The sequence below is a fragment of the Drosophila busckii genome, unplaced genomic scaffold (assembly GCF_011750605.1).
Source record: "Drosophila busckii strain San Diego stock center, stock number 13000-0081.31 unplaced genomic scaffold, ASM1175060v1 hic_scaffold_51, whole genome shotgun sequence".
NCBI classification, from domain to species: Eukaryota; Metazoa; Arthropoda; class Insecta; order Diptera; family Drosophilidae; genus Drosophila; species Drosophila busckii.
In genome coordinates, this window is record NW_022872761.1 from 35,296 (window position 1) to 62,518 (window position 27,223).

The window sequence follows — 27,223 nt, forward strand, 5'->3', positions numbered from 1 at the left end:
AATTATTTTTATAACAGAATTTATTTTGAATGCAGACGACGCAAGTCGCAAACGCGACAGGCACAACATTTAAAATGCAAAAGACAAAAGTCTTGCGAATGCAAATGAACAAATGACCCTGGCAGCGTTGGAGGGCAGCACACTTGAGAAGGAGGCGACACTGCAAAATGAAATGAGTGTAAAATGGAAAACAGAACAAAAACAAAAACAAAAACTAGAAAAAGAATATGCGCATGTAGGCGTAGAATACTTGCTTCCTGGCAAACAACAACAAGAACAGCAGCGCAGCATGCACACAGACACAGTGTCAACAGTTTGAGTGTGTGTAATTGCTTGTGGGTGTGTGTGCACGCTCATAAGTAGGCTACAGGCTCAGGCTCTGCATAAGGTTTTGCTGAGACTGCGCCAAGCGACCAAAACAAAGCAACACTTGAAAGTTAAAGCACACGGAAAGCAACGTCAAAGGACAAACCCCCAAGAGACAAAAGCTCACGGCAGCGTCTCCTTGGGCACTGGCATATTGACTGATGTGATAAGTAGCTACCAGGCTTACCCAGTCGACTGCCTGTTTAAGATTTGTAAATTAGCTGCTTAGACTCATGAATATCTAAGAGGCAAGCTCGGAGACTAATTTATGCAACTAGGAAAATAAATTTTTAAGTTCCAGTTCCAGTTCTTGTTGTCTTACTGTGCTAATTACAGCTAGCGAGTTGCTTATGATGTCCTTGCTCCACACAGAGTTGAGAGCTGAAATTTGTTTTACTTGCTCGTTATGTCTGTTGTCTTAGGCCTCTTCACCCACGCCACCTTGGCCCTCTGGCACTTAGCTGCTGGGCTTAAATGTAAATTCAAGTTAATAAATGACAGGCCTATCTCCACACGAGCTGAGCCCATAAACAAGCCAAATGCGACAAAAACTGCAAAAGGGTCAGTGGGCGTTGCTCACTTAGGCTGATTCATTAAAAAGCATTTGGCAAACACTGCTACCTTGCTCACTCTCTCAGTCTCCTTCTTCCTCTCTCTCTCTCTTTCTCAGTATCTTTTTGTCGGTCTTATCACACTCTCTCATGTCAATATGCGTAAATTTGCCAAATGCGTATAAGCCGACTGTTTGTGGCGACTTAAGCTTAGCTCTAGATAACAAATCCAGCAAGCTGACAAATATGCAGGCTGAAAAATTCAACTTTAGCAGTATGAGGCATATGCAAAAAGCAAAACGCTAAGATCTTATGCATGTTTTTGCCAAGTTGCTACGCTGCATAGACTTTTATGACCCCATTGCAAATAACTCTTAACACTCCACTGCGTTACGCTTGACGATGATGATGATGATGCTGATGGTCCGTAGCAATTCAAGTTGTTGCAAAAGTTTTTAAGTGGCGCACATTGCCTGATTGGCTGCCGCTGCTTGTGTGATTTAAGCTAATTGCTTTCATGAAAATGGAAAGTTCCAATTGGTTCTTGGCCAGAAGCGGGCTCAGCCACAACAACTTGTTTGGAATTGAAAAACCTTTTTAAGTGCATGTATGCGACCATCATCTTTGGTGTCGAAGGATGCTTAATTTGAGAACATATAAATTGTTCTTTTAAAGCACAGCATTAAGTAATAAACAAAATGAGTAAACTTCTTACTGAAGTGAGCGAGTTTCTATAAAGCATCATCATAAAATTGAAACACTAGCTTCAAAATATGCAAACTAAGCAAAAGTAATATAAGAAAACTTTCAAATGTGCGTTGCAAAAAGCAGAGAAGGTAAAGAAGTTATCGCTAAACCTAATAAGTAAGCCAGCAAAAATGTAAGCGCAAACAAACTGCGTCGCATTTATCTCAGTAAACCATCGCAAAAATGTATGCCCATATTTCATTTTGAAAAAATGCGCAGCACCTGTCAACTTGGCAGACAGGCCGGCGGCTTTGCTGCTCCGTGCTCAGGTCTCAGGCCGAGGCTCCAGGCCCAGCAGAAAAATATCCGACACTAATTATCATTATGCTTTTGGAAAAAACGAAAAATGCAACGTTTGTAAGTGTGCACACATGCAGAGGAAAATGAAAAAAGCCGTTAAGCAAAGGCAAAGGCGCGAATTCCTAAAAAAAGACCCTAACACAAGTATAGCCACCGGTAACCGCCGCCGAAAACGAGGTTTCTTGCTACTATTGTCTTAAGCAATCAGATCGTGTGCGCGATACTAGAATATAACTTGTGGGCAGATTTCAAGTGAAAGCGAGAGTGAAGAGTAACGAGAGAACAGAGGGCAATGAGCCAATCAGCATCATTCGTCGGTGCAATTAGAGTTCAATCGCGCCCTGTTCATGCGCCCCGTACAGTCAAGTCGCGATGGTGGCGTCCTGCCGCGCCTCGATAAATCGCACGCTAGGCACTCTGCAACGTATTTGACAGTATCATACAGTTGCCGGCCGTCGCTTTATGAAATTAGTAACCTAAGACTCGTAGACAAGTGCAGCCGCACCGCCTTGATCCCTTGCTCGCTGACAGCGCCCCTTCAGCGACTCCTCACTTCCTGCTGGCCGCGCCACGATGATTTGACTCTTGCCAGATGTTCTTTTCGCAACGTGTTGGTGCCTAATCGTTATGGGACGTTTAGACCGCCAATTAAGTTTGCACTTAATGGTGATGGAAACCTGTTGTAACCAATGGTGGCTGCTGTGAAATTGATATTTGAATATGCTCGCTGGCCACCGATACGCAAACCCGCCACGTGTACCCTTGAAAGGAAATCAAACCTGACCAAAGCGGGAAGCAAACAAGATATAGAATCAAACATTTGCAGCAGTTGCCGCACTTGAGAGCAAGAGCGAACCCGGCACTCGCAGTATAAACCCGTATTATGTATGCCCATCAATTGCTATATGAGAGAAAAACAACTAAGTAAGCCTCATTTTAATATTTATGCACAAAAATGTTGCATAAGTTTAGCTATAGCTCAATTGGCAACTTATTGCATAGCAAATAGCAATTTATTGCGCTGTCCACGCTTGCTTTAAAGGTTGCCACTGCAACTGCCAAGCTGCCAAAAAGGCCAAAGGTAAGTCAAGTTTGGCGTTTGCGAGCATAACAAGCTATTGCAAGTAAACTTTGCAGCTATGCTCAAACACACTCAGAAACAGACCAGCGTGGCAAGGTGGAGGAACATGCGATTGAAATAACCAAAACCACCTGAAAGCTAAAGTTCTGTCAAACTACCTAACGGCAGCAGAACCTGAACTTGAACGCTGACGACTCCCATAAACTAACTTAATGAGAAGCGGAATTTTCATTTCAATTCTTTCAACAGAATACACAGACCCAGACACGCCCAATCTGCGCAATGTAATTGTACGTTAAGTTTGCTCTAATTAAGTGATAGATATTAGCGTAATTGGTTGCAAATGTGTGGCTTGCAAATTAGTGTGTGTACATTACGTATACGCAATGGCTTTTCTATTTCTATAATTTACATTCCATACGCCTCGCTGTCCACTGCAAATATTGTAAAATCGATGCACGTTGTTATCTACATATCAGTGTCGCCTTTGTGAGGGTAATTAACTTATAATTCTCCATACACACACACACACACACACATGCACTCAAACCCTTTTGGCTTTCAGTTCCCATTCACCACACACACATATGTATATAATCACTTTTCACATTCAACTGTGCGCGCCGCAGTTGCGGTTGTCATTATCATTATTCACGCTGTCTTGCGGAATTTTTCTTGTTTATGTATATTTTTTTCGCATCAGTTGCATGTTGTAGCTGCGTGGTTATTATTTAGTTGTTTTGCTGCCCCGCCTTGCCCCTGGCCCCTGCCCTCAGTTGTTGACATGTGCAGCGTTAGCTAGCATACTTCCGCTCATTGGATTATAGCTTAAAGTACAACCAGATATAAGCATATAAATTAATAAAACAAAAAAATTATTTTAAATATTTTGTTGTTGGATAAGCAACTGTATTTTAAATATGCGTTAATAAAACTTTATAAATCACAACTGCCGTAACAAAACGTAAACAAACTTTATGCCGCTTCTATCGATCTATGTATTGTTATGTAAATAGAAAACCTTGGCAATAACAAACGTAGCTATTTAACTTGTAATGAGACCCATGTTGTTATAACACATACATACACATACGTGGCAAAATTACTACTCATTATAAATTAAATAAAATTATACACGATGAAAATCGATTATTGGCATTTACATAAATCGACACATACAGCAATCAATAATTTGAAATTTTTAATATTTAATAGAAGTTTATTCGAATTGAGTTTTTCATTAATTCGCTGCATAATTGAGGCTGCCACTCATGGCCAGTACCGTTTTAGCTCAGCACACCCTGCCAATGTGGCCATCTTTGTCTTATGCTATTATAATGTGGAACAACAATATTTCCAACTGGCCGAAGGCAAGAGCCAAAGCCAAAGGCAGACAACAAATGCGCTCAAGCTGCAGTCGCAGTCGCAGTCGCTGTGTAATTGTAATTTGAATTGCACATTACATTTGCACTGCAATTTAAGCATTATTTCTGCTTCTTCTTCCTTTTGTAGTATAATGCTGTTGAGTGGCAACGGCAGCCATATTTGTGGATTTATAATTAACGAGAATTTGTTGTTGTTTTTTGTTGTAAGGCGATTTAATACACAAATTACAGCTTATTTTTATTTTAAAGGCATTCGAAAACTCAACGGTGAATTGCACTTGGAATTGCACTGAATTGAAGCATTCAATGGTTTAATTTAATTAATTAATAATATTTATATTTATTGCGTACGTGTAGAAAAAGCGTAGAAATTTCATTTTATATTAATTTTCATATTGTTTTGTATCTTTCTTTTTAGTTGAGTTAGGCGAACGGTAACGCGACGCGTCGCGACGTGCAAAGTGCAGACTTCTTTCTACTGCTGCTGCTGCTGCTACTGCTGGTGCTGCTAACGCCGCGGTAACGAGGACGACGACGAAAGCGAAACACGCGCGAGGTACTACAACAAAAACAGAACTGAGCCGTCCAACGGCCAGCAACGTATAACGAACATGAAATTGAAAGCGAATTCGTGGTCGAAATGATAAACTCGCGCTTCAGGTTGAAACGAAATTGAAAGCCTTTATCCTCGTCGTCGTCTTCGTGAAGGCAACCGAACTGAGTGGGTCGCCAGCTCGTTGGCTGCAATGCAGCAGAGCGAAGGTTTTGTTTACATGCTACACTGAGAAAATAAAAGGCAGTGCTACAATTTGAGCAGCTTTTAAGGATTTCAATGCCAGCTTGCTAGAATTGCAAGATCAAGGATTAAGGCTTAAGTTGCAGCAGAGTCAGTGAAGGCATTCGCTCTTGCTTATAGATCATAAAAAAGTAAAGTAAGCAAAGCGTCAACTGGAAATATGTTACTTATTATATCCCTATTATAGCATGAGTTCCAACTCAATTCGTTTGTACAAGCATCTCTTTTTTCTGAGCGTACATTTAACGAGCCAAAGCTTGAATCAGGTAAAAGCTCGCTCTTGTTGCCGCTCACGCTCTCAGTGACACTCGCTCTCAGTGTGCTCTCCCAGTCAGCTGAGCGTGTGTCTGTGTGGGCGTTGCAAGTGTTGCTCTCGCTATCTCGCCTACGAAACAGCTGTTCAGACTTTGAAGTATGCGCTCTTTCATTGCGTTGGCCTAATTAAGCTGACATTGCTCTAGGACCGCAGAAAAAGCTTCACTTGCAAGCAGAGCTATTCATGATGTGCCCGCTGTTATCCTAGCTGACATTGTAAACATGACCAAAATGCATGTCACCCAATAGGTGTGCTTGTGTCTGTGTGTGTGAGTGTCAGTGTGTGGGTGTAAAGCCGCATTTAACTTGCCATTGCCACATTCATTTACATATTTGAGCGAGTTTTTGCATACAGTGCGTGGCGACGTATAAGGAGAGACAGACAGAAAGAGAGAGAGAGAGAGAGAGAGAGAGAGAGCGCATTTGTGGTGTGTCTCATGTGTAACACAGAGATAAGTTCAACTTAATTAAAGTTTTAGCAAAGGTACAAATGGCTGGCTGACTTTGTCTTGCATAAATTATGACAATGCTTCTATATGCAAAATAACTTTCAATTATTTATTCGGTATTATAATTAACTGCGAGACTCTGAACTAGCCTTGGGTAATAAAAGATTAGTTGGCGTCCACTTCGTGAAACTTAAACTCATCCAACCATGCCAAGTCTTCATCCGGCATAAGTTCTCTCAAGTACTTCACCTCCTCCTCATACTCTGTCTGTAAGTCCACTAGATTCGTTGTGTAAGGTGGAAAAGTTCGGGATATAATAAATTCTCTTCGAGCTAACTCCGCTAATCCACGTTCATAAATCAATGTCTCGTGCTCATCATGAGCAAGCCGCAATATGCGATTGATCTCTTGAGTAGCGCGCTCGACCGCTGTTAGCGCTGCTTGTCGCTCCTTGGTGTCATCCACCTCCTCATATGCAGCCGGCGCTTCGCATAGATCCACCACAGGCAACTCTTGCGCCCAAGCGAGCATTTCAGTAAATATTAGTTTTCAACAAAATGCAAACTAGTTGAAAATACAAATGGCTGACAAAACAAAAATCACGTAGAACTTTAATCAGCAAATCAATAAATCAAAGCTTGCTTAGCATGCGCTATTTAAATATACTGCAACAATATTCTTCCTCATTTAGAGCCCTCTTCCTTTAAGCCGTGGCTCAGTTGCTGCCCATTCCTGTGCTGCGTATCCTTGAACCACTGCTGCTTCTGCAGCTCATGCTCCAAGGCCGCCTGCCTGATGATCTCTGTGAACTGCAGCTCAACGCTTTTTTGTTGGCGTTCCATGCTCGCCACCTCTACAAAAGCGGCAGGCTCTAGGCATTGCCATGAGTTATTGGCCAGTTTGTCTACCTCTGCTTGCCGCACAAATCAAACTGATTGCCATTCCCGTGGAAAGATAGCTTACACTTAAATTCTTTGAACAATAAACAAGTGATTCAACTCAGACACATAGTATAAACACTTGTTATAAACAAAAGCGAATTTGCTGCATCAACAAGTCGTTTGGCAATTCGATTCCCCCAACAGCGCAGACTTTGCACTCAGAGCCGTTCATTTCAATTTGTGTCAATTATCAATAACGTTATATATCACCAAAACCCATTGGCCGGGTCAAAGGCGCATAAATCTTAACCCGTTACCAGTTCATTAAAGGCTTAAACTGCTAATTGTAAACGGCACTGAAAGCTTGCTAAGTCCGCTACTCGTTACTTGAGCTGAAGCTTTTACTTGCGTTTGGGTTCGTGTATCGACTAACGCTTACTTGTGTTTGATTCGTTGGTTTTTGTTGCGGTAGGCTCTGCTGTAAAACCCTCAATGCTACTTTTTCCATTTCATAGCTTACGAAATATTCTAGCACTAAATATATGCAAGCTAGATAGAAAAATAAAATATGCCATACAATAAAGGTACACATTATGCTTCAAATATATATACAGTTTTCTGGTAGAGCCTACCCAGCTAAATGAAAAATTTTAATGTGAATGCATATGTTGAATATTGTGTTTCTTTTTTTGTTTGATTTGCGGGAAAGGGTGGAGAAAATAACACTTTCAATAATATAAAAATTAAATTAACTTACATTTTAGAAAAGTTTAAAATTAAATTGATAAAAATTAATGAATTTTGTACATCTCCCTCATTTTCAAAAATGACTTTTTTTAAATCTTTTTTTCATTATTTAATTTTTCTGAAGCTCAGCTCTCACCACTACCTGGCCAAAGCACAATTTAAGTTCCTCCCCTGAGTAATTAAACAAACGTAAAATATTTACATATGAATTCAATTAAATACTCAATCGCATTTTATAAACATTAATCTAATTTGTCTAAACTTGTCAATTGGTTATCGTTTATGTTAACACGCATATTATGTTATTTGTTTTGACTAAGTCCCTTCCTTTGCTTGCCCATCAATTGTCACTTGTCCAACTTAAATGACTATGTCAATACAAATAAATTCATTGCCCAGCCCACATTGTTAAGGTAACGCTCGGTCTCGACTAAATAAAGAAATTTAGACTATATATAGAGCGAAAAATTTAGTTGACATGTCAAGGTTCCGCCTCCAAGCTTATTGATTATTATATCAGGTACAAGTCAGTCAACCCCTCTCACTTTCTTTTTCACCCCCGCCGTATTTTAGCCCTTTAATAGCATAATAAATGACTACTTGGTTTCACTGTTGTCCAACTGAGAGTCATATCATATGCATGGGCCACAAACCACGCAGGAGTTGTCACTTGTCACAAAAGCCAAAACAAAAGGCGACACCATTCAAATTACGCCCTAACCATTACGATTAAAAATTCCAGTTAAGGGTTCCCGATTGATGGGGTGCTATAAACAATAATAAGTGCATATGTACATATAAATCGAACGCCAATGAAAGCAGGTATCTGAGTAATTTGATCAAAGCTAACTATAACCAATGAACAAATACAAACTTATTTGTTCGTGTCATACATAATAAATAACTACATATATGCGTATTCTTTTAAAAAACATATTTTTTGCTAATTTCTTTTATAGTAAGTAATAAGTTAAAGTTCATTTATAGATTTTAGATAACAGAAACTTATTAAGTGCCATATAAACTATTTAAATAGAAATAAACTATATTAAATTTCATAAATCGTATACTATTTCAAGTTTGACCCATAACATAACACATTGGCATTTGTCTATGTTAATCCTTTAATGCAGCAGAGATAGAACAAGAACAACAATTACCCTCAAAAACTATGAACACACCAAGCAGAAAATCCTGAAGCTATGCGCCGCATAAAGTTGGCGCCAGCCAAAAGAAACGAACCGAAAAATAACAGAAATAAAAGCTAGACAAACTGACTGGAGAACAGAAGGGGGATTAGGGGCGTTAATATTTGCTGTGAGTGGGTGCCAGCTCACACAAAAGAATACTGGCAAAGAAAAGTGAAGTTATTTTACGAGAACATTGAGCTTGGCACGCAAACCTTTTGATTGGATTATTCGCACTTTGGTTGCAACTTGTTGCACTTACTTTGCTGTTGTCGCCACCGCCGGCTGCTGCATGCAGCTCCAGCTGCGAAATAGCTGGCGTGAGCGTGGCACTAGGCACCTGCTCGCTGTTGTAGTAATCCGCCACGCTGGGCACCAGCAACACGCCAACTTTATTGCGTGCCACCTGCTGTTGGGTCTGTGGTTGGGTCTGAGGTTGCCGACGATGACGCGCCGGCAGCATCATGCGATGTGCCACTAAAGCCATGTTGCAGCTGCTCTACACACACACACTCACCGACGAAAGTAAACTAAGCGCCTAAAAACGCGCTACACGAAAGAAAATTGTGTGCCGAAAAAAATCTAACTCTAAACGAACAAAACGCTCGCTGCCAACTGAAATCCATGAGAGCCGACTACGCGCCGGAAAAGCCAAGAACACACTAAATGCCGCATGTTTGATGAGCAGTTATTGTTGTTGTTGTTGCTTAACGTTAATATTAATGCCGGCCGCGACTGTCTGGCAGCTGTGCCTGTATGTGTGGCGACACTGCTGTCTGTAAAAATTTTAGCCTCTCTATATATCACATACATATATACATGGGTTAGTGTGTGTGCTTGTGAGAGAGAGCGTGTAAGTGTTAGTTTAGCAGCACGTGCACAACACATTTAATAAAAGAGAATGTCAAAAAATAAAAACAACAAGACTCAAATATTATATTTGTTGTTAAAAAAATATTACGAAGGCAACAAAAACCAACACAAGTTGGAGCATTAATAAAAAAGTGTGAGCACAGGAGATCTAAGCTGACTAGCAAATGCCCTTAGCTAAGACTAATTTCATGATTTTAAGTAGACTAAATGACTAAGAGTCGTGTTATTATTTGGCTATTAGACTTTTTGTTATGGTGAGAAAACTTAAGCCGGGAACTGAGTGTCTCACATATATATATTCATATTTATTTATTTTATATCATGATCTTAACTACAAGAAGGCATACTCAAATCTCTTCGAATAAGGATAGCACAGAAAGCTCTCTAAAAAACATTTCAGACAATCCATCATCTTATTAAGCTTTAAAAATTAATCACAGCATAATGGAAAAAACAAATTATCAAATCTTTGATAATTAAGCCTTTAATTTGCGGAAAGAATCTGTTGCTTAGGGTATAACTCATAGTTAGTCCTAATAGCACTTATTAATAACATTTATGGCTTTTAGTATATCCTTATTTTGTATAGTGTATATCTCATTTTGTTTACCGCTATGCTCAGGCAAACAGTTATAATTTGACTCATGTGAGCACGCAGGGCACACACACAGACTTAGCAGTACTGCTACCTTATATCATACATATACATATACATATGTATGTACATATATCTCACTCCACTATCAATTGACCTTAACCAATGCCGGGGCTTTCTCTCTGTGTCTGTGTCAGTGTCTGCGTGTGTGTTAAAACGGACAAGCTGAAAACATATAGCGGAAATGGCAGCGCTTTTATTTTATTTCTACTTTTTCAATGCATATTGCCAACAGTTACTATCTGTTTACTTATATTTATAGAAAAACATATGTATGTATAACTGAAAGCTTGTAACGACGTCATTGGCCCTGATTAACCGCAGTAGAAATTAGAGCAGCTTATTATAAGCCGAGTAAATTAAGATGTACACAAGTTCAACTTTAAGGAATACACTACATAATTAAAGAAACAATTACAATTACAATTTATTTTTTATATTTTTACTTAATTTTAACTGCTCTACTTTGCTTTGGACACTCGATAGAGAACTTTGCAAATTAAACGATGTTTAGATCAATCAATAAAATTTTATATGCAGTACTCACCTTCTATAAATCGTTAACAGTAGACACAGTAGAGCTACACCAAAAGCGTGACGTCATAACACTAAGCGCACACACATACATATGTTATAGGTAGATACTTAGATTTGGCGGACCTGAGTCAGGATCTTTGTCTAGCGGTTCTTGAGAAAACGCAACATTTTGTTGTGTCGTTGTGCAGTAAAATATATGAAAACTTGTGCGGTGTGATGGCTGCAAAAGGGACAAGATTAACATCTAGATTAGCATAAAAAAGTATTCTTAAAGACTGAGGTCTGATATCACGTATGCTCCATGGTTGACCTTCGCATGGCGAATGCTTGTAAAGCATTTTTTCCAACGCTCTAGGCAGGAAGTGAAAGAAGGAAGGAAATCCGAAGCAGAAATAACAAAATGCTGCAAGAATTACAAAAACTAACAACACTTCAATGTCCTCAACATTTCTCTGTCATTTAGCCTGACGGATTGTTGCGAAAACAATTAATTTATTTTAAATATCTTATTCTCTTTAATATATCACAAACTATTACATATATAGCTTAAATACTAAAACTACTTTATACTCTGAATGCAGTTGACCAATATGTAACTGAACAGCATAGTTTTGCGCCAAATTTTTAAATTCATATTTCACTTGTATATCAAACAGCTTTTGTCAGCCCAAATGTTATGTTATGCTCCCGTTTCTGCGAGCAGAAACTGTTATGCTTCTGTTAAGCTATACAAGCATTATTGCTATGAGGAGTAATATTAAAAAAGCAAGCTGAATAATTCAGCTGCATTTCTCAAATGCTTTTTGTTTTCAACCAAACATGAAAATAGGTTTAAATACCTATAAAATTCAAATATAACAGCTGGCTGACAAGAAAACCGACAAAAATGCAGCCCTGGCTCGCGCGCTGTTAATGACTCACAACGATTGCAGCCATACTGCTCTCACAACATCATTGTAGATAATACTCGCTTATTTGTTACATTATTATTTGCATCTCGCTTGCACAAAGTTGCAATATTGTTTTTTTGTTGTCCAAAAATTAAGTAAAAATAAAAAAGAATAAGAATTAAGAACAGCGCAAACGACGTTGTTAGCAGGGACTTAATCAATGTTTGAAAAATTAGTGATTAAAAAGACCACAGTAGGCGACCGCTAAATACTTCGCGTGAGCCAAACAAAAATTCACTCAATATTTGGCAATAAAAGTAAATAAGAGCAGCACATTTTGTGAAACTGTAAAGATTTAAGGCCGCTGCAATGGAAACAGCAGAGCTAAGTCCTTTTGTGTACTGGTCGCAAACGAAGCAAACATTGTCGTTAAAAGTCGACCTAAAAGATGCAAAAGTAAGTTTAAATTCCCAAGAGCTGTGCTGGCTAAAATTGATTTAATATAATTAACTAACTAACTAAGTATAATAGTTTAATTTATATGAGACTTTTTTTTCATATCAAGCGCAGAGAAAAGTCAAAAAATAACTAAAATAACATAGCTTAGCCAGTTTCATACGAGTTTCAGTTGTTCATGAAAAATCAATAATCATGTACATACATACAGGGTGTTATTACAGAATTCACGCCCACAACGCTCTCGTTTAGCGCCAATGGCACTGGAGCGCGTGGAGTAAATGCGTACAGATTTCGGCTGAAGTTCTATGAGCGCATCGAGGAGGAGAGTGCCACATACACGGTCACAGACCACAAGATCGAGATATCCATACGGAAAGAAGAGCCTGGTTGGTGGGTGCGACTGGTGGCTACACCACAAAAGCCGCACTGGCTGAAGGTTGATTTCGATCGCTGGCACACCGAGGAAGATGCAGAGATACCCGAGCCAGCTGCGAGAGATGTGCGCGAAGATTATGCGGAGGAATATCAAAATTTACAAAAGAAGGAAATCGGTTATGTACGGGGTAAGTTGCTGAGATTCACGTGACACCGTATATTAAATAAATGTTATTTGCAGAGAAAACGAAAAAAGTCTACTTGGTCATCTATAACTTGGCCATGTTTGTGGGCTATCTGCATATTCTGATTGTAATGGGCGTGATGTATCTGCGGGATGGACCAGACAGCATTAAGCATGCATATGAGTATGTGGGCACTTCGTTCAAGTTCGTGCAACTAATGCAATACATGGAGGTACTGCATCCAATTTTTGGGTACTCTAAGGGCAGCCCACTTGTGCCATTTTTTCAGGTCTCTGGACGCAACTTTGTTCTCTTCCTTATGATTGAAATGGAGCCACGCATGCATGCCAAGCCCGTGGTATTCTATGTATTCACCATTTGGGCGCTAGTCGAGATTGTGCGGTAGGTTCTACTAGAAAGTAGTCCAGAGACAATGAACTAAGTTAAATTCTTTCTATAGATATCCTTACTATGTCAGCCAGCTGCTCCAACGCGAGAACGGCCTACTCACCTGGCTACGCTACACCATTTGGATTCCTCTCTATCCAGCAGGCATTGTTTGCGAGGGTATCATACTGCTGCGCAGTATACCCTATATTGAAGAAACCCAACGATTTTGCATTGACATGCCCAACAAATGGAACATAACCTTTGACATGGTGCTGTTCCTAAAAGTTTACTTGCTGCTGCTGGCTTTGCCCGGCAGCTACTTGGTCATGTCACATATGTCCAAGCTACGCGTTAAAAAACTCGGACGTGGTCGTGCCAAAGCAAAGAAAAACTAATTTTAAACAAGTCCTAACAGATATTATAATATCAATTTTGCTTAAAGGGGTTTTTAAACGCTTTCAAGACAATGAGCAGAATATTCAAGTTAAGAATATTCAATAAGTTAAACCAAAGCAAACTTTTAAGTAACAATTTCAAATATGTTCCAAACAAAGGACCCCTACCAGTTATTTGAAAATTTTAACTAGTTTAAGAGATTTTACAAATAAAAATGATTTCAACAAGACATTCAATATGAATTACAATATTAAATTAATGTATTTTTATTGACATACCAACAGATCGCGTGCATTGAGCTTCAGCATCCTGTCAAGCATTCTTGAGCTGCTCCGCGCCTTTGTGTAGGGGCTAATCCAATTTGCACTCAAGCGTTAAACAAGTGGCTTCTGCTCTTGATTGCTAACTGACTTGACTGTGTAGTGGCTTGGCTGCTTTTATGTCTTGCTGCAGCACAATTATGGTTTAATGTAGCTCACATTCAATTATAGAAATATTTATTTTCGACTTTGGTAAATTGCTTTTCTTTGTACAATGTACATCAATCAATGTGGGTTTCTTGGTAGGTCATTTACTATGTCCGACAAATTGACACCTGAAACTGAACCGAACTGAACTCTTAAGAATAAATGCTACACACACGAACGTTGGCGCCCAATTAATTGCCTGAACGACATTGCCACATGGCCAAAATCTCACAGCCACTCTATCTGCAACCAAGTTGCAAAAAGACCCACTGACCAGCATGATTAATTCAATGCAATTTGCAAGCGCAGCAAGCACAACCAAAAGAGGATAAAAATTGAACCGTGGCGTAGCGCAGCGGACCGGGGTTAACGCACAACTAATCACTTAGGCCTGCAGCTGGAGGCAATCGAGCGAGCTTCTCGGTCCCACACTCCATAGTGCGGCCCTGAACTCGCCTCCAAATGAGTTTTTGATTAATGCCGTGTGCGGGTGTTGCGATTGATTATTGGTAAGTGGATACTGACCAGCTCAGCCCCAATGCGTTATCGTCAGCGTTTGCCAGACAAACTTGTGGATTTATGTCAGCTGGCAGCGGGCAGCTGGCAAGGATTTGCCGCTTGCCCCAAATGCAAGCGTCAGCAGTCATTGAAAATTTTGTTACACTCGACACTTCGTTGGTTGTGGTCTGGTTTTTATTGCGCTTGCCGTCGGTTCATTTATCAAGAGAGCCACAAACGAGTTGGGGAAAAAGGAAACCAGCAGTATGAAACATTAGATGGGTGTGAATGGCGAATAATCAAAGATAAGTACTAAGCGCTTATAGAAAAGCTGGGTTTATTACAATAAGTAAGACTGAGATGGGACTGACATACCCATTTGCTAGAAGGCTTAAAGTGATAAAGGTTAGACACATAAAGCATACAAGTAAAATTTATTGATGTCTTTTATATATATATTATTTAAAATATTTGGAATAAAATGTGAATATTAGCGATAGCTATTTTATATTCAGTTTAGGTCTAATCATCATTTGCACGGCCTTGAGCGGCTTGAAGTGCCAAGTTCTCCATTCAATACCTTTGGCATTGTCAATGTTCTCTACATGATACCTGCCATTCAGATTACTATAAATAGACAAGCGTAAGTATTTAAATAACACAAAGAAACATTCTTTACCATTGATAGCAATCATCATTAAACCACCAACCCGCTTTATAAATCTGTGCACAATGCCGAAGTTGGTCAGTATGATCTGGCGTGGAGAACTTTGCATGTTTATGCGATCTCAAGGCATCATCCGCATTGCCAGAATATTCACCCAGCTGCTTCAGCTCATAGGATTCGTTTTCATCGCCTATAAGAAACTCGCTGTACTGTGCATGGCGCACATTGCCCCAAAAATCCTCGAGTATAATTCTCAGCTCATGTGTACGCATGGTCGTTAAATGATGGAGCTTTTCGAGTCCTATAAAGAACTCGCCACGCACATTGCCAAAGCCTTCCTTATAGGCTCTCCAATTACGATGAAAGTTCTCACTGCCATTTATGCGTCGCTGTACAACTATCCAACCATTATCACAATAAACCGGAAATAGTGTCATGTCAGGTACTTTTATGAAATATATATCTGCTGGTTTATTCAAGCAATTGTTGGCTAAGGATTTTCCGATTTCTCCTTCAGTTGTTAATGGATCAACCACTACATTTTGTGCATCAAATATTTCAACATATGGTCTAGCAATCGGATTGTTTGGTTTCTCAACTAATTGAAGTTTTGAATTAAACAACTCTTGTTTATTTATAGATATTTCTTTCTCCTGCAACCGCATGCGCTTTTCATTCATCACATTTTCCAACATTTTATTGGATTTGACATGTTTCTGGTGTAACAAGTCCTTCTCCCTATAAATATTAGTTAACTCAGTCTGTTGCAATAGCAGTAGTTCCTTGTATTTTATAGTCTCTTTCAAGTTTTCCAGCGCAACCTCAAGCACACTCACTTGCTTTTGTAATTCATCAAATTGTTGTTCCTTGGGCCGCATATACGCCGCATATTCCAAGAGTGGCTTTACTACTTTGTAACAATAGAAAGTGCAGTCGACATCGATTTGTTTTGAAAATGCGCCGCACTAATTCGTGAATATTTGTTATCAAAGCATATAGCTTATAATTTTTAAGGGCTACTTACACCTTGCCGCTTATTAAATGCAAAAGATTGCTTGCCACAAAAAATTGCAGCTAATATTATTATGTTTCTTAAATGTGCGTGCATATTTAATAAGCAACAAGCTGCTAACAGAATTCAAGTAACTAGACTGAATGTTGGGTCTACATTTCACAGAAGGTTATCAATTAAATTTTGTTGGGGCTAAGTTCATGTACTCAATGCTTCCATTAGGGCAACGTTGCTGTTATCAATTTTTAATAAAGTCTATGCCCTCCTCAGTTTAGCTAAGGTATTTTAATATTTTATTAGAGTTAAGCTGTAAGCATCAGTAGCAAATAAGCTTTTTGCCCCAACTCACTGCCTAAACTCTTTAGCTAATACGATTAATATTAGTAAAGTAATTTATAAATTATTGAAACTGTGCACACAAAGTTGAATTTTCAAATTGTGATTACAAACTGCAAACCAATCCCAATGCCACACATACACTTCAATCAGATTTTTGAAAAAGATTTAAGACAATAGAATATAATTTATTTTAATTTGCACTGTTTCTATTAATAATGTTATTCTTAAATTCTAACTCAAAAGAAAAATGAGAATGAGAGTTATATTTTAACTGTTCCATTAATGTAGAATATATTGTAAAACAAATCCACATTGTAAGATTTAGAAAAAATGTAGAACTTTTCTTTTTTTTTGGACTTTTTCGAGCAATTTTAAAAATAATCAACAATTAATTTAAAAACTTAATACTCATGACGCCTACAGTTTTCGTGTAATGGAACTTTATATTTAATTTTGTCAATTGGTTGCCTAAAACGCACCACTGTGCGACATACATTTTACCGAACTATAAACTGAAATTGAGATTTGGCAATAAAAGTGCATGTAATAAAATGCAAATGCTGCTGCAATCGTCAGCAAATATAATTGAATTACATGCGCATACTTATTACCATATCTGTGTGTCTGTTGCAAGCTTGTGCTCTTTGTGTTGCAGTAGCAGCAGCAGCAGCAGAAACTGTAACTGGTCAGCTATCACTTAGCCACACATAGAAAAAAGCAAACAAAAATATAAATCTCAGTCTTAACCCCTTGAGTGTCATGCATTCCTGACAGACCGCTTGCTGCCTACTTCTCGGGGGCGTTGGAGAAATATTATAGCCAGATCTTGGTCACGTACACACATGAACAGAAAAGGCGGCCGTAATAATCTGGGTTCTAGCATCTGTAGTAGTTTGCTGCCGTTTGCAAACTAGGGATAAATTAAGAACAGCTGCAAACAGATGTTTGTGATAACTACGGAATCGTGAAAAAGGAGCTAAAATTATTGTGAGCAGCAGCTGCCAAAGTGGGGGCGCTGGCAATCAATTTTCATTAGTTTTGCTCAAGTGCGAACGTAATAAGAACTTTCACATATACCATGTTTGCTTATAGTGCTGTTATAAATTATTTAAAGCGTACACATACATTTCATGTTAGAATATGCTTGTGAGCAATCGATAATAGTTTCAGTGGCTTGCGTCGCGTTTTATTTTAAGCGAACCAAACGCGCTCAATGACATTTGTTTTATGACACTCTCAAACGCCCACAAAAGCATTTGACCAATGAATGTTCAAGTCTCACACATATGCGAAAATATACTAAATTTATTATACATATATGGGATTGTGGCCCATGATATGCACTTGTAGCCAAGAAAGACTGAACAGCGTCAAGAGCTAAATTGACTTCAATATAATGCTTAAGTACTTGAAGCTTGAGTTTTATAATAAATCTATACATTATTGGTATTTAAAAAACTTTAGTCTTCTAATTGCATAATTACAATAAACATTGTCTGTCCTTTGATTTGGGACTACCGAAGGACGCCACACTTACTGAAGTCGATTATTAAAGTCATGGACGGTTTAAGGCTTCTGACTGAATAAATAGTTGTCGTAGTTGTTTATTGAACTGAAAGCAAGTTTGCCAATTAAATGGTTGACAACAAAGCAAAAGCGTTGGCAATTACAGGAAGGTGTCCAATTAATAATAATACAGTACAAATTCTTGCTTGTTATAAAGCACCATCAGCTGCTGCAATGTGCGATACTTTAATTTATATTGCATGTAAAGAAAGAAAAGAACATATAAAATGTTCTACAACAATGTGGCAAAATAAATCACACAATTTTATGATATGCGCAAACACAAAGTGCGCAACCTTTGTGCTGCCCTCTCGTGTCTATGAGATACGCTTTAAATAAAAATTTAAAATGGCCATAAAAGCGAACGTTGAATAGGAATAATGAATTGTGTGAAACTTGATAGAATTCCAGAGCTGCTTAACATATATTGTAGACTTAAATTTAATAGCGTAGAATATTTGATAAACACGTCTACGTTAAGATTTTGTTTAATTTATTGAATAAGTTAAATATTTGTCTTATTTTTAAAGCAGATTTAAAGTAAGATATTTAAGTAAATATATTTACTCCATGGTTTGCATTTTGTTTTTGCATTAATTTGCGACAAAGTCCGAAATTGGACTTATACTCATCTTCTAAGCACGGGCCACCATATGTCATAATATATCCCTGTCGACATAGGTTTACTTCTGTTTCCTTTACTGTATTGGGATCTACACATTTTCCCTTGTGCTGCATTATGCAGTCGAATGTATGATGAATACAAAGAGTAGAAGCAAACTTAACCGCATATTTAAGGTGCAGAAAACCAAATGCAGTTTAGTTTCGTAATAGAAATATATATAAGACGCTCAAATTTGGATAAGCATTGCACTACATGCTGAATATAGTTTAAGTACGTACAAGTAGACTAGCTTACAAGCTTAAATTTTTGGGTTAGCTTTGCCAAAGTATCTGCTGATATCACACTCGACACTATCGATATAATCAAGAGTTTCTTTGAGTTCGATAAATAGTTTTATTTTGAGTATCTAAATTCAGCTTATGAATAGCATGGAATGCTTATATTAAGGGACCTGCATGTTTCTTTTGTCCTTTGAGTACGCGGCGATTGTGTGGCATGGCATAGAGCAGCTTGCTCCAGAACAATGGATCACCCCACTTGAGGTAGGTGTTGAGCTTCAGATAGGCGCGCAGCTCGCTGTCAATGCCATGAAAATGCTGCAGCTCCTTATAAAGTATAATAATGATGCGCTTGCGCTTATCCTGCAACGTTGCCTGATAGGCGATGCGGAACTCCATGCGCGCCCATACTGAGTCTATAAAGTGCTGTGAGAGCACAATGATCACGCGCTTGGATTCGTTGACAGTGCGCACAATCTGCTCAGGAATGCAGTCACCCACAAGCCAGTCACGTCCATGCAAACAGACGCGAAATGCGTGCAAGCCATGCTCCAGCTGCGGCAACAACTCGGCCACCAGCGGCTCATCCTTGTGCGAATAGGATATAAAGGCGTCATAGGTTTTGTCCTTGTCCAGCTCCTCCTCGGACACCCACCATAGGCAGAGATTGTGATTATACAGCCAGATCCTCAGCTCCTGCTGATAAATAAGATACACCACGCTCAGCAGACAAACAAATATGACCAGGCCGCCCACAATGCAGCCAATCAAAATGGCATACGAGGGACACAGGTCAAACACCTCCAGCTGCTGAAAAGGTCTGTCCGGGTAACTGTTGCAGTAGATCTCGCCCATGTCCGGCACTCTCTGCGGCTGTGCGCGAACAAAGCTCAATAGCGGCAGCGCTTCGCAGTTGCAACTCAACGGATTGCCAGCCAACTTCATACTCATCGTATTATTCTCCTGCTGCATGTAATCTATAAAGGCCTGATTAAATACAGTTATCTTATTGCTGCGCACATCGAGCATGCTCAGCTTGTCAGGCAATAAGCTGGCATCCACGCCCGCCAGCTGATTCTCTGCCACATTTAGTACGCTAACATTGGCCAAGCCAACAAAATCAGTGGCATTTGGCAACTGCTTCAAACTGTTGTTGCTAAACTTAAGCACGATCTCCACCAGCGTAGTCCTTGGCAATGGCGGCAGCGCTGTCAAGCGCGATCCACGACAATCTATGAACAGACTTTTGCTACTGCGTTCCACCCAACAAATGCACTGTGGATCACACTCCCACTCGCTCGAGTTGTACTTGTACTGACAGCTGTCATCGTTGGTGCAGACCAACGCCTCGTATGGCATATTGAGCTTGATACCATAGAACTGTGTGTAGCGCATATCGATGTACTTGAGGCTGTGCACCGCGCTGAAAGCAGAAGGATCCAGGGAAGTCAACGCATTCTTATTGACCAGCAAGGTAGAGAGCGAAGTCAGCGATGTAAATAGTTCACTGTGAAGAGCGTGGGTATTTTTAGCAGGGATAAATTATGACTAATACACTTTACGATCGAGATTTTAGACTTATTCAGCTAGCTAGTTACGTAAGAAATGATTTTAAGCGTGGATTTGTATATACAAGCTATTAGCTAATGAGAATGAATTCCCTAATTTTTAAATATCAAAAGTAGCTTATAATTTCTACGTATATATCAAATATCGACTATAAACATTCAACGGAAATAAAATAAGTAATACTTTTAAGCAAAAAAATAGTTCTCTGGGGAGTATGCCACAAAAAATTGAACCCAATCAATTCTGATATTATGTTGCCGCTACATAAAGTAACTTAATCAGACATAATTTTGTGGCAATAATCTCACATTAAGTGAAGAGAGTCTATTTGAGTATTCCCAATAAGCCCATATTTCTAAATTTATCAGATATCAGATAAATATCATTTCTAGTCAAATGTAATATACATATATCTATCTATAACGTAATATAAAATGTTACTCAATTTAAAAAAAGGGAAATTTAATTAAAATGTATACTTTATGTAGATTAGGAAGCGTGCGAACGCGTAACTTAACACAAAAAATGATATTTAAAAATGTCGGTCAGTTGAATTACTAGCTCAATTTCTTTGATAAGATGTAATGTGATTTAACAACGTACTAGCAACAGTTCCTAACTGATTGTTTTATAAAAAGAAATTTAAGTAATTGTGATTTTTTGAATATGTGAGTGACTGAAGAAGTGAAGAAGTGATCAATCCATTCTAAGAATATCTAACAGCTCAGAATTATTGGTGAAAATGATTGGGCGTGAATTTACAAATTACAAAAATAAAGCTAAGAAAAAAAAAAGTCATAAAGTGATACTAACGCTGTACTATTATTTTCTCCATCAAACACAAATGATGTTTGAGAAATCACTTTGTGTTATAAACAAACTGATTTGACTTCATTGAGACACATGGGCCATGAAGAGCGATAACTTTTTCAATAGCTCAGTAAAAATAGTCGTTTGTTAGACAAGAAGACAGACTGATAACTGACAATTGAAAGTAAACAAAAGCATGTGTTTTGCCTATGTATACTTTGTATACATTTATCGCGAACTTTAGCATATGTATGAGTTGAATTGTCAACGCACCTTGATAAGCTGGCAAGTCTGTTGCTAGATAGATCCAGCAATTGTAGCTGATTGAGGCCATGGAACAACTTTGAATGCAGCTTGGACAAGGCATTGTTGGATAAGTCAAGAGTGCTGAGCTTGCTTTGATCCACAAACAGTTCGCTAGGCAGCTCTGTCAGATCCGGATTGCTATTGATTTTGATGAGGCGCAATTTGTAGCTGCCACGCAGCATTTTAGGATCCATATGCCTGGTGGCGCGTGTTAGCCGCAGCTCCTCCAACTGCTGCATCGAGCGAAAGAGACGCCGCACTAGCTTGGATCCCTTATCCTTGCTGGGCTGAGTCAGCTGTAGGCTCATGCTGCGCAGCTCTTGCATGTCGCGCAAAAGCTCCGGCTCCAACTCCAACATGTAACGATTCACAATCGACAAGTTCCGCAGACTGTGCGAGACATTGGCGAACAGCTGCTTGGGTAATTCCCTCACAGCTAGCTTCAGCTCCAGCGTGGTAAGATTGTCAAAAGGCTGAAATATATTTTCATCTATGTCAGCTTGTGTGCTCTCGAAGCGGAAGTACTGCAAAGCAGGCACAGCATTGAAAGCCCAACTTGTTGTATTACTCCCCAGTGGAAGCTCTTCAAAGTTATCCGTCTCCTCTGAACTACTGGGCACTTCACTGCTGCGGTCCCGAAACTTTACGCTGCTGAGTTGTTTCACTCCCAGCGCATTTAGCAAATCACTTAAAAATGTCTCTGGCCAATAGTTGTAGGCGTCGAACTCAAATTTGGCCACCTGGCCCAGACTAAACTTTGGCAGCCAATGCACTGGCCTGGTGGCATAATAGCTCATGGCTATATTAATTCCCGTGTCGATAACTTCAATTAGCATGGCGTACTCGTCCTGACAATACACCCGCACCACATTCGCCTGTGGGTCGCAGCTGCACGAGCTGTCTATCTGTTCGCAGTAGCTCTTGAGGGGTATGATACGATCGCCCGCAAGCACAATCGGCCATGTGACGCACACAATTAGACAAAGATAAGCGCCGTACATTGTCTATACACTTTACACTTATTTCTAAGCATTTAATTGAAGCAACCGTAAGTGCGACGCTTCGACGACAGCAACGTCTCAATTTGAACTGAAGTGATATATTTTTTATGCGCGATTCACCGCTGCTTTATCGGGCCTCATGAGTCTACCACACTTTACTTCTGTTTATAGTCACATATTTGAAAGTAATCTACCGGTGTCAATCAGTTATCTATAGTATAGTTTTACATACTCTTTCTCTATGCAAAGCATATATTGTAACCAATTGATTTTAATGCTTTATCGATACTATCGATATTCAGTTTATTTATTATGGACTACAGCGACATAAAAATTCAACACTGTGCAAGAACAAATCGAAAGACATACAAGCTGATATACGGATAGATTGGGGAGACACTCCAGCTTACTTGCAAGAGGTCTTTTGGTTTGCAAAAACTATTGTACGGCAGTGAGACTTTCCTTCTAGGTGTAATTCCTCATAGGACCACATGAGGTTAGGCTAAAATAAATGTACACCAAATGTGATGTTATGGTAGACTTATGCATTGTACAGGTCCTTCACCTATAAAATTAATTATTACAACAACAAGAATTAGCTCGCTTGAATCACTTACTTCCATTCAAAACTTAGAAAACTGTGTATATATATTTTCTCTTTATCAATATGCATGCCTATCAGCCTTTATCATCAGTGTGAGTCAATAGTTTAAGAATACCTAAATGTAGATAATTATGGTATATACTTTGAAGCAAAGTCATAAATAATTTATGGTTTAGTGATGCTTTCATCAACTTTGTAGAGAAGATGCGATTAAAAGCCAAGCTAATATGCGATAATATTTCATAGACGTCTGGGAGTATAAGCTAAATATGTATAATCAATAAGGCGGTGACACTATTTAACTTTAAGACACGCCTCAAAACAAATACAAAAATAAATACTCATTCCGAAACACACACACACGCAAAGCGAATGTTCAATAAACTTTAACAGCTGACAATGAGCTCACGGCAGCCATACGCATTTGAAAAGTTTGCAGGTGGCGGAACCCAGCAGAGCCTAGACGTGCCCCAAAATAAATTGCCATTATACCAAGGCAATCATATAAATTCAGAAGTATAGTGTGTTCTGAGAAATTGACTGGTTAGCTTGACCATGAACCCTTGAAGGACAGCAAACTTTTTGTTTAGTAGACGACATTGGCGCAAATTGTGAAGCATGCCACACTAAAAGTTGAGCTTCAACAACTTTTTCATAATTCATTTTTGCGTTGACGGCTGCAACTCAATTAACAGGACTGTCCAGACTGCACCCAAACGATGCGGAAGAAACTTTTGCACAGCGACATTTTAATTGGTATTATGTGGATCACATTGACAGGGTCCTTTGCTGCTTATGCAACACGGCCGAGAGTTGTGCACACAGAGAATTTTACACCCAATTAAACAGCAGTGACAGTCGATGGGATTTACTTGGGTACAGGCGGAAAATATAGCGCATACGCAACGTGGTGCGTGTGATAAATAGCCTTAATTTATGCATTGTTGTTTAAGTAATGTAACAGTGCATTTACATTAAAAACGGTTATTAAATCACTTTTCCCATTACTCAAAGTAATTAAACCCAAATGATGCATATAACTGTAATTACAAATTTGTTTAAGCATAAATTAATAAAAAATTTTTATTGAATTTTTGTCTCTCATTATAATTTATTATTATTCTGAGTTGAGCTGATGAATGATAAACAATGCTCAATGAATATAACATTCGTAAGTAATGAAGATAACTTTTGACTTACATATATGCAAAGTGCTGGACTTTTTTCACGCACGGATTTGATTATGCAAATGAGCAAGAGCTGTTGGCTGTTGGGTGGTAATGAAGCATACTCGAAAGCCACATCAATCAGCTTGGCTTTGGACCACTTAAAAAAGCATTTCACATAAATGTCAACACTAAATTGCCAGATACACACAATTACGTTTGTATGCGTGTGATACATGTGTGTGTGTGTGTCATTTACTCAACCACTTGGCTAATTTATGTCTGTGCTGGCCCTGGCACGTGGCACCAAGATATGAAGCCAGCAGCAGCAGCAGCAGCAAGCGGGCCAGCTGGCAACTGTCGGCTAATGCAATTGTTGTGGCAGCTGAAAACCAAATCGAGTGAGAGCGGGCTAGCACGCTTTGCGTTGTTCTAAAGCATTTTAATGCTTCCTCTGACATTTGCCAAATTGAATGCCAGCATTGTGTATCTAGCCAAAGCTAAGAGGAAATGCATTTTGAGCAGTTGCACATAGCAAATTAAATCAAAATAGACACACAAAGCACAACGAGCAAGAACTAAGCTCTTTGGATAAATAAACAGCAGCAACAATGACAGCAACAGCAATGACAACCGAAAATTGAAAAACTGCTATAGCTGCTGATATTGGTTTTGATGTTGTTGCAATTTTGTTAGAAACCACAAATGAATTGCATTTCGCAAAGTGTTTTGGGCTAAGAAATCAAATTAAATCTGCTCGCATTGTAAACAAGCTCAACTTTTAGTTACCAATCAATAAGAATTTGTATTTTGTTAGCTTGCTCTTGCAGCAGCAATAACTGTTGTCTGTCTGACGCTGCGTATACGCAATGTGGCACACTGTAAGCTTCAGACTGCACTGCTTTATATTTCGTGTGATTTTTAGTGCATGCTATGCATTGGATTGCAAGCAGATAACAAAGTATGCAGTTTATCAGACATTTCTAAGCGAATTTCCTTAATATTTGCATACAACTATTTGTTTGTTAGAAGCTTCAAAAGTTTATTGGGCTTGAATTTAATTAAAAATCCCACAGTCAATTTACTTGTTTCTTGGCTTTTACCTCATTTCAGTAGTTTTAGTGCCTGCTTGTTATTTTTATATTAATTGCTCGGCTCGTCCTCGAGATCCCACAGTCAATTTACTTGTTTCTTGGCTTTTACCTCATTTCAGTAGTTTTAGTGCCTGCTTGTTATTTTTATATTAATTGCTCGGCTCGTCCTCGAGTAGACTATATTCTTAATTGCTTTCCAGCCCGCCTTTATTGCATTCTCTTAATCTCATTACTCTGCTTTCCTTTTCTTGCACTTCTGCTCAAATATTTTTTATCGTTTGTCTAAATTTTCTTCCTTGGGCAGCGCTATTTTTCAGCGCGCCACAATGGCAATTTGTTTACTCTAGCAATAATGTTAAGAATACGCCGTGTCTGTCCGCAGCCACAAATTCCCATCTACTCGCTGGCACTTGTGCCACATTAAATGGCAAAATTGTCAAAATGCCGCAATAAATGACGTACAATGCAAGTCCAGTTGTTGTTTTATGTTTTAAGTCATTGTTGTCATTATCCTTTTGCTGTGTGCGTTTCCTTCAAGGCATCGCCGTCTTTGTCAGTTTGTAGGTGTTATATATGTCTGTGGTTAGGCGTTGCCCTCTTGCTTATCCCCGCCATCATTGTCAGCTTTGGTTTGTCGTTCTATTTTGTTGCCATTGTGTGCAACAGCAGAAAATGCCGTCAACATTTTGTTGCAGCTTGCCACACACACATATGAGCCACGCCCGCACACTTTGCACTACAGCAAAGTCACTCGCTTTATCTTTTTCTGAAGAAAAATTGCATTTTCCTATTTGTGCGCAACATTAAACGTGACTTAAGTATGACCAAAAATTCTTTTGAAGCGAATGCAAGAATGCAATTTTGCTTGACACAATACAGTCATAAAAGATATAACTTTTTAAATTATAGAACTACTAGTGATATAGCTAATTGTCTTCAAAACAAAATCTGCAATTAGAGTCAAAAAGCATACCAACTTTGACTTTTTGATTTTCTTAAGTCGCATGGCAATTCCGATTGTCTGATACGGTGGTATATACTACATACTCAACTAACAGACTGTTTATATTCTTTAAGACTACAAAAGTCATTTTTGCGGGATATGTTGAAGATTACGGAAGTGATGGCAATTGTGATATGACCTTCCGGGTGAATGCAGACCACAAACCTTCAAGATCGGCGAATTAGAGAAAACACACTAAATGGGAAGTCCTCACCCGCAATATTCCCTAGATATTGCACCGTCCGAATATTATTTGTTCCGTTCGATGGCAAAGGTTTAACTCAGCAGACGACAAGGAAAAATGTCTTGATTCTGGATATCATCAAATGATGAATTATAATTATATTTTATATATATTATATTATAATTATAAACTATTATTATCATCAACTTTGCTACTAAAACGCAATTCGATATCTACTACGAAAGTTTGGTGGATTTCGTGAAGTCTCCAAAACATTTTTTAATGTACCGCGTATTAGTTTAGTGTAGTTAACTAGTCTAATCTTTCAAAAATTGTATAATATACCAAATAAACCCCTATGAAAAATATTGTTAAGTTACTCGACATTTCTTAATTATTTGTATTCTTAATGATTCAATAATTTATATTGATAGGTCATTAATTACATAGACAGCATAATCTTCTTCTC

At 38.7% G+C, this 27,223-nt stretch overlaps 3 protein-coding genes across 3 annotated transcripts; 1 reads left to right on the top strand and 2 right to left on the bottom strand.

Annotated features, from left to right (window-relative positions):
- The first annotated feature begins 11,888 nt into the window (after positions 1–11,888).
- LOC108600047 (very-long-chain (3R)-3-hydroxyacyl-CoA dehydratase 3) lies at positions 11,889–13,741 on the top strand. The gene is made up of 4 exons (XM_017987396.2): positions 11,889–12,216; positions 12,428–12,782; positions 12,836–13,181; positions 13,240–13,741. Exons 1-4 carry the CDS (start codon positions 12,130–12,132, stop codon positions 13,562–13,564), a joined length of 1,113 nt encoding a protein of 370 aa, XP_017842885.1. The 5' UTR covers positions 11,889–12,129; the 3' UTR covers positions 13,565–13,741.
- A 1,464-nt stretch (positions 13,742–15,205) lies between these two features.
- On the bottom strand, positions 15,206–15,634 carry LOC108608334 (fibrinogen-like protein 1). The gene has a single exon (XM_017999679.1). The coding sequence runs from the start codon at positions 15,632–15,634 to the stop codon at positions 15,206–15,208; it is 429 nt and encodes a 142-aa protein (XP_017855168.1).
- Positions 15,635–19,123: 3,489 nt separating this feature from the next.
- LOC108596856 (protein toll) lies at positions 19,124–22,773 on the bottom strand. Its single transcript, XM_017983003.2, has 2 exons — positions 21,670–22,773; positions 19,124–20,524 (listed from the first exon to the last, which is right to left on the bottom strand). Exons 1-2 carry the CDS (start codon positions 22,701–22,703, stop codon positions 19,177–19,179), a joined length of 2,382 nt encoding a protein of 793 aa, XP_017838492.2. The 5' UTR covers positions 22,704–22,773; the 3' UTR covers positions 19,124–19,176.
- Between the last annotated feature and the right edge of the window lie 4,450 nt (positions 22,774–27,223).

Bases quoted from the DNA above. Each gene is read 5' to 3' on its own strand.
- LOC108596856 (XM_017983003.2), bottom strand. From the start codon at position 22,703: ATGTACGGCGCTTATCTTTGTCTAATTGTGTGCGTCACATGGCCGATT. The intron at 20,525-21,669 runs GTGCGTTGACAA...CGCTCTTCACAG, and splicing joins AGACTTGCCAGCTTATCAAG to TGAACTATTTACATCGCTGA.
- LOC108608334 (XM_017999679.1), bottom strand. From the start codon at position 15,634: ATGACACTATTTCCGGTTTATTGTGATAATGGTTGGATAGTTGTACAG.
- LOC108600047 (XM_017987396.2), top strand. From the start codon at position 12,130: ATGGAAACAGCAGAGCTAAGTCCTTTTGTGTACTGGTCGCAAACGAAG. The intron at 12,217-12,427 runs GTAAGTTTAAAT...ACATACATACAG, and splicing joins TCGACCTAAAAGATGCAAAA to GGTGTTATTACAGAATTCAC. The intron at 12,783-12,835 runs GTAAGTTGCTGA...TGTTATTTGCAG, and splicing joins GGAAATCGGTTATGTACGGG to AGAAAACGAAAAAAGTCTAC.